The sequence below is a fragment of the Helobdella robusta genome, assembly GCF_000326865.2.
Source record: "Helobdella robusta unplaced genomic scaffold HELROscaffold_1, whole genome shotgun sequence".
NCBI lineage: Eukaryota > Metazoa > Annelida > Clitellata > Rhynchobdellida > Glossiphoniidae > Helobdella > Helobdella robusta.
In genome coordinates this window covers 5784361-5797068 of record NW_008703570.1, presented here as the reverse complement: position 1 = coordinate 5797068, position 12708 = coordinate 5784361, and the positions used below count along the sequence as shown (strand labels likewise).

At 32.5% G+C, this 12708-nt stretch overlaps 1 protein-coding gene across 1 annotated transcript; it reads left to right on the top strand.

Moving 5' to 3' along the window:
• Positions 1 to 528: 528 nt before the first annotated feature.
• HELRODRAFT_62724 (hypothetical protein) lies at positions 529 to 8953 on the top strand (the record flags this gene model as incomplete). The annotated part of the gene is made up of 7 exons (XM_009010931.1): positions 529 to 638; positions 1315 to 1430; positions 3285 to 3401; positions 3774 to 3902; positions 5051 to 5177; positions 7678 to 7797; positions 8833 to 8953. Coding segments are annotated over 7 exons (840 nt in total), but the record flags the coding sequence as incomplete, so codon positions are not given.
• Positions 8954 to 12708: the final 3755 nt, after the last annotated feature.

The following is a 12708-nucleotide window of genomic DNA, read 5'->3' as shown; positions in this document are numbered from 1 at the left end:
ATTCAAGCTTTTTTCAGTAATCTTTACCATCATCAGTGTAATAGAGTTTGTGACATTGTTATATGTAGTTCGTCAGGTATTTACAATATTATATTTATTATAATGTTGCATCAGTTGATTTTAAATTTTGTAATCAGAGACTGGGAAAAAAATTTCTACGTGCGCGTCATTGAGTCCCCATTCAAAGTTTTAGATAACAAAACATTATTTACAACCGTGACGAAATGTGCCCAGGAAACCTATCAAATTAGGAGGGCAATTTACGACTTCGAACGACAGTTCTACTTTAAAAGAGGTTGGCTCTTCCTGTAACTTTATTTTCAATTTTTTTAACTACAAATTTGTTTTAACATTCAAATTGATAACTTCGCTTTGTTTCAAACTTTTTATTTAATGTTTGTTTTACTTTAAGTTTTAAATAATATATATATTGATTTTTTTAAATATAACAGCTTATTTAAAAAGGCAGAAATTTATTATAAACGTTGTACAGTAAAGAGTAATGACCAAATTACACCCGGACGGCCGTGCCAACCTACCGAGTTCTCTTGTAGATACGGACTTTGCATTCCGCAGGATCAGTTCTGCGACGATAAGGAAGATTGTTTTGACGGATTCGACGAACAAGTTTGTGGTTAGTAACATTAAAATTTGAATTATTAATTTCAACTATCTGCTTTTATTTCAAAAGATTCGAATAAGCTTGTACATCAATAAAAATTTCGACATATAAAAGATAAAAATTTTATTGAAATATAATTAAGCATAAATGTTATTTTTGAGTTCAAAATTCATTGTTCATTGGAGTATAAATAAAAATAAAAATGATTTAGATGATTATTGGGCATTCTCGGTGGAATCAGATGACGACGATTTCCGGTTAAGTTTGAAATCAATGGATACGTTGGATGAACTGAATGAATGCTTCAATAATCAGGGCTTTCGGATTGAAATGCACATACATCCGTACGTTGCTTTTTTTAATATTTCGCTAGAATATGAATTCATTTGACACTCAATATTGACGAAATTAGGCTCTAAGTATATATAATTTGGCATCTCTGTAGATACACGGATGACGCTTACTTCTACATCAGCAGTGTTCACGATCGTTCGCCGTTCACTATTTTTGAACAAACGTTCATATGTGCTAATAAGGTGTTAAAGAATAACACAAGCAATCTTGATGAACAATTTAGATTCAATAAAGGTTTATTTTTGCTTAAGATTTATTTTTAAAATAACTTATCCGACATTTTACAATACTTTAAATTTGTGTTCTAATTTCACAGTTAAATATGGTCAACATCCAAGTTATGATGCATGCCGATCGGATCAGTTTGATTGTGGCTATGGTCAGTGCATCCCTGCCAGCAAGAGATGCGATGGAACACCTCATTGTTTTACAAAGGCAGACGAAAACTGCGAAGGTTAATTTTACATGCCATTGACAATTACACTATATTTACTGATTTTCTTTACAATTACATCAAAATTACATCACGTTTACTGATTCACATAACAATACGAACTACAATAAGCTTACATCACATTTATGTAACATACCTCAAACTTCAAACAAAACCTCCCTAAATAAAACTTTGATACTACTGATACTAATTAATACTTATACTTTTAACACTCAGACTACTTTATGTCTGTATATTAATTTTTAACAACAATCAGACAATATAAGAATGAGTAGAAACTTTTTTTAAAAATTTAAATTTTTTTTCAATAACTAGAGTGCAAATGTAAGCTAATGTTACTTTTTAAAATCAATCCGTATAGAACAACTTTTGAACCATAAAACGAAAACTTTTACGTGATAGGATTAATAAAAATATCAAAACTCCAAACACTGTTCTAAGTATCAAAAAATGATTTGGACAGAGGTAACGGTCCAGTGCCAAAGTCATGAGTACGCCTGCTACAATCAGCGCCAGTGTGTTGGTCTTGGAAAAGTTTGTGATGGCACACCACACTGTGACGACAAGTCAGATGAACTCAACTGCGGTTGGTTCAAGCCTGCCTAATTTTATATTATCCCATTTTATAATTTTTTTATTGTCATTGTTATTATTATTATTCGTATTATTATTATTAAAATTATTAGTCCTATAGGTTTCATATATATATTTATCTTTTATTGGGGGGGTAATTGACTAATTTATCTTGGACAGACCTTTTAAAGATAGCTTAATAAATTGCGTGATTAGTTCGTCGTACGCGATATATTTTGACAGAACACGAGGAACAATTTCTTGTAACATTTTTATCATCCTTGCACCCCCATATACAATCTTGTTAAAACACTTTGCAAGTACTTAATCAAAATTCAGTATTTAAATAGTATTTAAATCTCAAAGACTGGCCACAAGTATTTTAAAAATATTTTATATAACCATGCAGTTTTCATTTGATACAAAAATTTACACGTTAATAAAAAAGATTATAAATTACCAAATTTCTTTCTTTTTATTATTTTACACTCGCATTTCATTGCAGTAAGTTTCATAAATGTTTGCATTAGAAATTGAAAAGGCATTTAAATGTTTAACTACTATAAATACTTAACAACACTTCTTATATAAATGATGAGCACTGATCAATACTTTTAACATTAAAATGTATTTATAAAATTTGATTTTCGATCTTGAAGTCCAATAAAAAGAGTTTATTGTTATTATTATTATTAAATTTGAAAACTTTGCTCATTTAAATTTAGTACGTTAAAATGTTGATTCAATTATTTCCAATAAAAAAAAAGACAACCAGTGTCCAGCCACAACGTATCAGTGCGATGGCAAAAAATGCATCGAAAGCAGCCAAATGTGCGATGGAGTTGCCGACTGTGAAGATGGAAGCGACGAAGATTCCTGTCCAGATCCAGGTCAAGAGGGATGTTAAAATATTCTACATGCTTTCCTTCAAATATATTTCTTACAACAATTAAGACACTCATTAATCTTTTTTCTCAAGTTTTTTCAAAAAATGTTTGCAGATGTTATTCTTTTGAAGATAAGATGCTTCTGTCTATTTTTAATCCATTCGCTGCTGCATTCATTTTCGAATTTGCAACAAATGTTTTTAAGGTTTTTGCAGTCAATTGAAATTCGTTCAAGATTATGTTTTTAATGGTACTTTTATCTGTCATGAATATCTTGCTTTGCGCTGAATTTTGCACATATCAGATCAAATTTTACATTTATATAAGAATCTGTCAACAATCATAAATAAATCTCACAAATTAAATAAATAGAATACAAAATAATTTTATTCAGTTGTTCATTGTAGAGAGGAGGAATTCGAATGTAAAGTTCAGCGACAGTGTATCAATGGTTACCTCACCTGCGATTCTCGTCCAGACTGCCGAGATGGATCGGACGAGTGGGATTGCGGTTCGTCATTTTTAAACAAACATCCCGCCCAATCTATAAAATGCCGACTATGAAAAATATTAATATTTGAAATTTTTTTACTCTTAAAAAAAATTAGGAATCCGACAGGCATCACATTCTGTTAAAAGGTGCACGAAAATATTATAAAATAAAAAAAGGGTTATATATGGGAAATTAACCCTTTTTACTATGTTCTAAAAATCCCTAATATGTAAAATATTAGTGTATAAAAAATACCTGATATGGATATAATTTTCTAATAATATTCTAATAATATTATGTACATATTAATATTAATATAATATTAATATCTAAAAAATGCTGATAATTTTACAGATGACGTAGTAGTATCCGTCACACGGAGTTTGCCAGCTGCTCCTGCTGTGCACGGCTGCCGTCCGGATCAGTTCGTCTGTCACACGGATGCCTCGTGCATTGCAAGTGAGTTGAGGTGCAACTATTACCCGGACTGCAAGGACGGATCAGACGAGAGGGACTGTCGTGAGTGCTTTCAAACAGTTTTTAGTCATTTCAAACATTCCCCCAATGTTTTTCCGACTATTTCGTTAACGCTCTATACCATTTCAATGTGGTTTTTTTTATTGATTAATAATTAAATTGATGTTATTTTAATTTGTTCCAATATATTTATTTGTATGTGTGCGTGTGTGCGTGCGTGTATGTGTGCATGTGTGTGTGGTGTGTGCATGTACTTCAATGTTTACGGGTCAAGTGCTTTTCATTTAAATACTTTTTTATTCGTGCAGTTGTTTTGTTACATTGTTACTAGTGTATTGATATGCTAATTTGTAATTATTTTATTTTTTGTGTATTAATTTTTTTGTTTATTGCGTTCATTTATTTTATTATTTCTTGATCAAGTGATTAGATACTGCTAAGTTAATTTCTACTTAAATCATTTTAGTTCATCATTAATATAACTTATCACGCTACGATTTCCACTAAAATCATTATGTTCGTTTCTGTTGAAGGCACACGAACATCCCTTCACGTCTTTTCTATTTATGCTATTCTTTCGTTATAATTTTTTAATTTTTAAGCAGACTTTTTGTTGCTGCTGCCTCTTTAAATGCATGAATACTTTCTGACGTTTTATAATGTGATAGATTTTTCTTTCAATTTAAAGTTTGTTTTGGTATCATTTTTTTTGTTTTGCCATCTAAATATTTTACATCTAAATATTAAACATCTAAATATTGTTTTGCCATCTAAAAATTTTTAACATAACTAAATATATTTAACAAAAAAATTAATACTAAGCCAACTGATTTTGACAGATTATTTTATTTTCCATGCCATGCACGTTAATTTATTTGATGTCATTATTTTTTATTTCGGAAAGAAAATTTTTTAGTATGAAATTATTAATTGTTAGCATTAATTAATTATCATGGTTGATTTTTATTTTTTACAAATTGTTTTCAAAACATCATATCGATTTTTAATGATTTCTTCACCAATTACAAATAACCATAAAATTAGTTTAAACAAATAACAATACTAATCGATCTTTCGTTTTTCTACAACGGATACTAATATTCCAAAGTAGTAATCTACTAACCCTAACACCGTTACTTATGAAGCCACTTTATATCCCAAACCTGTGGCTCTGTACACAGCTGCTGCAGTCCCCGCTCCGTGCAGCCCACCTAACATGTACTTCAGCTGCTTGAACGGCCAGTGCATCCACATATCCCAACAGTGCGACAAGCAGTTCCAGTGTGTCGACCATTCAGACGAGGAAAATTGCGGTAAGTCAATGAAACATTTTTCAAATTCTCTATCGCAAATTTATCTTTTGTTTGTTCGCTGCGTATTGAATGGAAATGACATGCTGCCGCTCTGCAAGCCTACATCATGGAAGTACCAAGATCGATGTTTTTAACCATCTTCATACGATTTTCTTTTTTAATGCAGCTCGCCAGTTTGTGCCCTTGACCGAGGATAACACCGCAGCCCTTAAATGTTCAAGGGCTGCGGATCTTTTTATTCTGAATAAAAAATTAAAGAATGTAAAATACGTACCTGTAAAAATGCATCGGGCATTTAAACATTTGACAGACAAAAATGTATTTGCACAAGAAAACGTGAGTTAAGTTGTAATCGGTGGCACAAATGATAAAAAAACACAAAATGATTAATCGAATTATTTGGAAAAAAAAATTTTTTAAACTGTGGTCTCTTCAAATTTTGATGAAATATTGAAAATTTGGTTACACAGAAATTAAGGCCAAGGATGCTGTCGTCCTGGCACGAAGAGGCGAAAACATTGAACTTGTGTGTCTACCATTCTACGCCTCACCCGTCCCCATAGTTTGGATTGGTCCGTATGGGGTAAGAGAGTTAATTCATAAAAACATCACATTGAAAACAGAATGATGCAAGTTTTATTATGAACTCTCCGTTATAAAATTTTATAATTGTTCTAATGTTTCGTCAAACTTGTGTTTTAGTTAATGAGTTGAATTTGTCCTAATTATGAAATTGTCACCATTTTTAAAAATTTGGTTTTCAACCACATATAACCTGTTTGCAAACATTTCATAATTTTTTAGGGACTCATCAGCAGCCGAATGAAATCAGACGGACTTGGGAAATTGATGATTGCCGATGTTCAGACGGAAGACTCCGGCGAATACAGATGTATAGGCGGTAGCTACTGGGCTGCTGTTGCACTCAATATCGCTGAAGACGGTCGAATCTTCTTCTTTCATATTTCTTTTTAATTGCTGTTTATTGAAAATGTATGCTTTTTTGAATTATTATTATATATTTTGCTAATATATATATATATATATATATATATATATATATATATATATATATATATATATATTATAGCGTTTGTTACATTAACTTTTAACCGAACTCTTACAGATGTCGTTCCAACTCATTCAGGCACAAGTCGCAGTGCTCCAGTGCTCTGTGACGGACCATCAGTTTTCAGGTGCAACAACGGTTTGTGCCTGGCCAGGGACCAGCAGTGCAACAGAGTAAATGAATGTGGGGACGAATCAGACGAGGCCTTTTGCGGTACGCTAAACTTTTCTTTCTACTTTCCCTAACATATTTTTGATTTTCCTATTTTGTTTTTGTTTTCAAAAATTTTGTGAAATAGCATAACCATTTAAAAATTGAAACTATAAGTCATTGCCTATGCAGATAAAACTTTTTGTATAAGCGTATACTTATTTGATGTGTTATATTATTATACTGTGTATCATGTTTATTGTGTAAGCGTTTGGTTTTTACGTATCAATAATAGGCTTTTCGTATTACATAAAATAAAATGTTGACTTTGAAATAATTGCGTGATGGTTGTCTGGGTTGAACTTGCCGCATGCAGATGTGAGGGTATCTCCTTCGAAAACCTCGATAAGAGTTGGTGGTGAGGCGAGACTTGAATGCAGGACTCATCCATCTCTCCAGAAATCAGTAACCTGGAGCCGCAAGGATAACCAGGTCAGTCCTTCAATTTATAATCATACATGCATTGTTTATATCGTGATTTATTTTATTTTTGAGATGATTAGTTTTAATGAAACGAAATTGGTAAAGTTTTGAAACTTGAAACAATTCTAAAGAGGCTTCCACAACATTGGGCTTACGTTGACAATAGCTTGTGGATCCGTCAAGCCGAACCGTCAGATTCAGGGGAATACGTCTGTTCGGTTGGAGCCTATTCAAGTTCTTCTATTGTACAAATCGAAGATATACGTAAGTCTGTTTATTATTTTTTACGACAATTTGACGCACATCATATGTTTTTAAAACGTTGAATGTTTTAATGTCTCTCTATCAGGCCAAATAATGAGACTCTCTGAAGTCCGTTGCAAAAGATAATACCAAAAAGTTTTTTCAAAATTCATAAATGATGTTTAAATGCTGTTTACACTTCAACCAAATCATTCATTTATTTTATTTTGAAACCGATGAAGGCATCGTCAACCAGAGACCGCAGAATATTTTTCAAATCATTATTGAGTTGTTTAACTTCTTATAAATACTTCCCGAGCCATCAAAACATTTATTAAACAAATGAATTGTTTGTTGTTCAATTGTTCATTTTAAAATATATAATTAATGAAATTATTTTTATACGAAATGTGGAAGAGTTATAGGACTCTTACTAACTGTCCTAAACTTTTAAACAAACATGTATACACTAGGAATTCAACAATAGATAAAAAATTTGTCATTCAGAGACAAGCTGGCCGGTAAGCCATCCTTTAACAAAAGACGATGCTTTTTACAGCAACTGCAGTAGTTCGCCGCGCAGTTTCCAGTGTGCCAGTGGCCAATGTATCCTGAGAGATTACTATTGCGATGGAGATTACGACTGTAAGGATCGGAGTGACGAAATCAATTGCGGTTCGTGGATGATAATTATTAATTATTTTCCCCTACATTGCTCATTTCAACGTTACATCGTTTCGTCGTCTGGGGATTTCCTTTTTTTTTTAAATTATATATATATATATATAATATAGTATCCCTCCAGCCTATTTATATGTATGTAAGCATATATATATTATATATACATATATATGTATATATATTTCATTTAGAGTTACTGATTAGATAAAAATAATAACTTGAGGTTCTATCAAAATATTTGTTAAATATTAAATTATATAAATTAAAAAAAAAATTTTGCGATTTTCAGAACGATTTTTTAACATTATTTTCATTAGGATCAAAATTGTTGGCTTTTTTATTATTTGAATTTGTTGAGATCAAATTATTTGTATAACAAAAAGAAATACTTTGCTTGAAAATTAGTTTTTGCAGAAATTGAACTTCAACATTTCACAAATTTTTATAAATAAAAACCTCAAGTTTTTTCAAACAAATGTAATGTGATGTCTAATTAATTTGTTGGATGTTCATATATGCAGGGACTCCGAGCATGTGCGAACCAGACGAATTTAAATGTGAGAGAAGGTGCATCTCGAAGTTGTGGGTGTGCGATGGCGACATGGATTGTTGGAGCAATGATCGCTCGGATGAGTCTGAATGCGGGTCAGTTTTTTCCAGAAGGTTACAACGCAAATAAAATTTGATTAATTTACATTTTTATGTTTTCCAAAGTATTTTTGTAGACATTTTTATGCTTCAAATAAGAATTGGGGATAGTTTTTAAATGCAATTTATTTAAATTGAGAGTTTATTTAGTGTTCGACTAAATACCCTGTAGATGCGCCTGTATGCCTAGCTGAAAAATTCTCAATCGCTTTAAATTACATATACGTACAAATGTTTGAAGCGACAAAATCGAATTAAAAGCTGAAATTAAAACATAGTTTCAAAAGATTTAAACGTACTAAATAAACATTTGAGATTCAAATAACATCGGCAGTGCTTTCAATTAGTTGTTTCTATTTTTCGTTGTAGACAAAAGCATAACGAGTTCTGGATGTCGCAAGGATCAGTTCGCCTGCAGACTAGGCGGTGTCTGCATCCCGTTAGGCTTCCAGTGCGACAAAACAGCTGACTGCATAGACGGGTCTGACGAAGTCGGATGCAGTTAGATTTTAATTTGTTTTTAAATTAAAAATTTACATTAACTATTTTGTTATTGAGTTGAACGTGCTGAAAATTGAAAAATTTGTGATTAAGTCCAGGTAAAATTCAATAATGCACGTGCTATCTACGATTTGTTGTTGTTGCAACATGGTAATTTAAATTTTCAGCTAGATCATGTACAATTTTTATTTTTGGTTAATGAATTTAGACGTATTAAGTAAAAAAATAAATTTAAAACTTGTGCACTCAGTTGCGCCAACAGTTCGTTTCTTGAACCCGCTGGAAGTGAAAGGACGAACGAACGAGAAAGTTGTGCTGTCGTGCGAGGCAAAAGGAGTTGGAGCTCCCGTAATTGTGTGGCGTCTGAACTGGGGACAGATCCACGGTCCACCAAGAGTGACAGTTGAATCCGAACGCGTGACCCCGTACAGAAGAGGCAGTGAAATGGTTGTGGTGAAAAGTGTCTTGACGATACACAGTTTGACACTGGAGGATGAGGGCGCTTACAGCTGCCAGGGCATGAACAATGCAGGCGAAGTTTTCGCCATACCAGACGTCATCATTTATGTTGAACGTTGGTCCATTTTATTGTTTCGTAATTATTTTAAATAAATTAAAAATTTTAAAAACTATTTATAAATAAAACAGAATTAATAAATGTAAAACAGATTCTTAACAGAATCTTAAAGTGTGTGTATGTGTGTGTATTTGTGCGTGTGTATTTGTGCGCGCGCGCGTGTGTGTGTGGTGTGTGTGTGTATAATTATAAAGTTTTGAATAAATATTTTTAGTTAAATTGATCTATAATAATATTCATAATATTCCGACAGGAACAATGCTAATTGCGTGTTTGTTACATTTTTAAAAAATTAATCACACTTCTATACTTGAATGACTGTGTATTATTGAAAAAAAATAAATTTATAATGAGCTTTAAAGTAAAATAATGCGTTATGAACAAATACGTCATCAATTAAATTATAACGGGCATAACTTATTATTGAACGTTTGCAATGGAATGCGCCCGCCAGCTTCCTCCGTCTGCCAGCCTCCGATGTTCAACAAGCACGCTGTGCACAGAGGCGACTGCATCAACTGCTGGTGCTCCGGCGTCACTGACAGATGCGACAGCAGCGATTTGTACTACGCACCAGTAGGTTTTTTTTTACAAACTTTTTTCCATTTTTTTTTCATTTTACAAATTATCTTATTTATTAACTTTTAAAAATATTGAATAATTAAATTTTTGAAAAAGATCTAAATTATAAAAACATTAGAAACAATTTTTTATCGATCGAACTCAGAACATAGCAAAAATCGAACGCATAAACCGACAGGAAACCATAAACGGGAACGTGTTTGTGAACCCACAGTTCGCAGTGCCACAAGTCTCTCCTCCTTATACATTTCCTTATACGTTGAACAAATTGCAAAACTTTGATAAAAGAAATTTGGTAAATTGGTTTACGTTGATTTGTTACATACCATCTTATTTATTCATCGATCACGTTATGACACACATTCATCTCATCTCTCATAAATATCCAATAAATATCCAATTAAGGAATTTAATTTAATACATTAAAGACGTAATACATCAAAACGCGCTCAGACACATAGAAGGTACGCACACAACAGCAAATACAGAAAAGCAAAAACACAAATACGTACACACACACATACACACACACAAACAAACAAATATGCATACACTTAATCACAACCAGCTCTCAAGTTACGGAGGTTACTTTACATTTGTGTTCTTCCACATCTTCCATTCCCCCTCCTTTGCTCCAGGTCCTCATCCAGTCCTACAAATTCAGGTCGGTTTTTGATGGCTGATGTTGCACATTATGAGATTGTACTTATAGAAAGATATAATTGATGCTAATATCGGCATCCTTAACAATTTAGATTTCATGTTAATACTATTTTTTCCAACATATTTCAAACATTCTCACTTGGTATTATTTCGTTTTCAATTCGCAACGTAGGGAAAAGGAAAAACGATAAATGCTTTCATCGATGTCATTCCTCCATCCAATACCAGTTTCCCAATCAGAATACGACTGACTGAGGTACCCAAAACTAAATTATAATTTATTTTACGTATTTTTCTTTAGTACAAATATGAGCAGTTTGTATAATTTGTACCTCATACAGTCCCACTTTTCCTACATTCATCCATCCTACCCTGTTGTTTTTTGTTAAGTTTGATAGCATGCCTTTGTTATTGGCAATATCACTGAAATAAAGGCGAATGCAAGCAATAATATTTAAGCCATAGGTTCTCCATCAAATGTGCTATTTGCAAATTTGTACGTGGGTTTACTTGAAAGTACAACCTTTGGAGAAAATCCGCAACTATAATAAAAAATAAACTGCAGATTATGTATGTATGTATGTATGTATATATATATATATATATTTAATTAAATAAATAATTAAATAAGCAATTGAAGGCGAGTTTTTATTGACAGTCGAATTGGTTCTATGATATGCAAAGACGACAGCCAGTTTCACGAAACGATTTCATGGAAATTTTGAGTGACGTCGAAGGCATAAACATCATTCATGGCTTTATGGAATCATTTTATTCTCTCAGGTTGGTGAGAGCCAGACAGTTTGTCAATGATGTTGCGTCAAATTCTGACGAAACGGTTGCTATTAACGCTGTTCTAACTTACTTATATTGAGCACATTCCTTTACGAAGCTAGGTAAATACGATATAAGCCGGTTTATCAATGAACCGGTTAATGGGACGAGTCGTTCATTTTTTTGGCAACGAATTCAAATTATATTAAAAAATTTAGCTCGCATATTCTAACTCAAAATGCAAACGAAAAAACCACTTAATCGGTCGGACCACAAAATCAGCTGCCCCAAAAATATTTCCGCCCTCAAGTATGCGAACGTTTTTTTCTCGTCTGCTAATCATTAAAAACGTTACAGTCAGTTCGGAAGAGTGATAAAATATTTGCATATAAAAAGTTGCATTGCTAATGTTTTTAATGTTTGAATCATACAATATAGAATTTTACTCTTCTCTTTTCATATTCAGCGTAACTGATATAAAACTGTGGATCGCTACTTCAGAGAATTACGGCTTAGGCAGAGCAGACCTGGTGGAGGTTTGCAAATGTCCGGAAGGTTATACCGGATCCTCGTGCCAAGTTTGATTTCTTTGATTTTTTCTTTTATTAACTATTTATATTTTATTTGTTAACAATTTTTTTTACACAACGTTTGTTACACCTTTCTCTCTGTGTGTGTGTCTCTCTTTCACACACACAACACACACACACTTGTTGCAGATGAATGCACAAATTTCTTAATTAAATTTTCTTTTAACAACTTTTTAATGTATATTTTTTAGATGTGTGACCAAAACTACCAGAGGAATAACTATGGCCAATGTGTAAGCATTTGCACGTGCAACAATCACTCCAATATTTGCTACGAGAGCAGCGGGAACACAGTTTGCCAAGTAATTATCTACATGTACAATTATTATTTCAACATTTCTAGTAGCGCTTCTTCAATCACAATCTCAAAACTAAACTACCGAATATATTCTAAATTCTTCTAAGGCGAATAGATAAGTTTTTAATTATTTCTCTAACATCGCAAGAGATAATCCTGGTTGTCGTGAATAGCCAGGAAGACAGGAAGACCTTTTGTATTTTTAAAAACTTCAACATTTTCTAATGTTACGGACAAGGAAGTTAGTGGTCTCAGACTAAGCCCCTTCACTCTTAC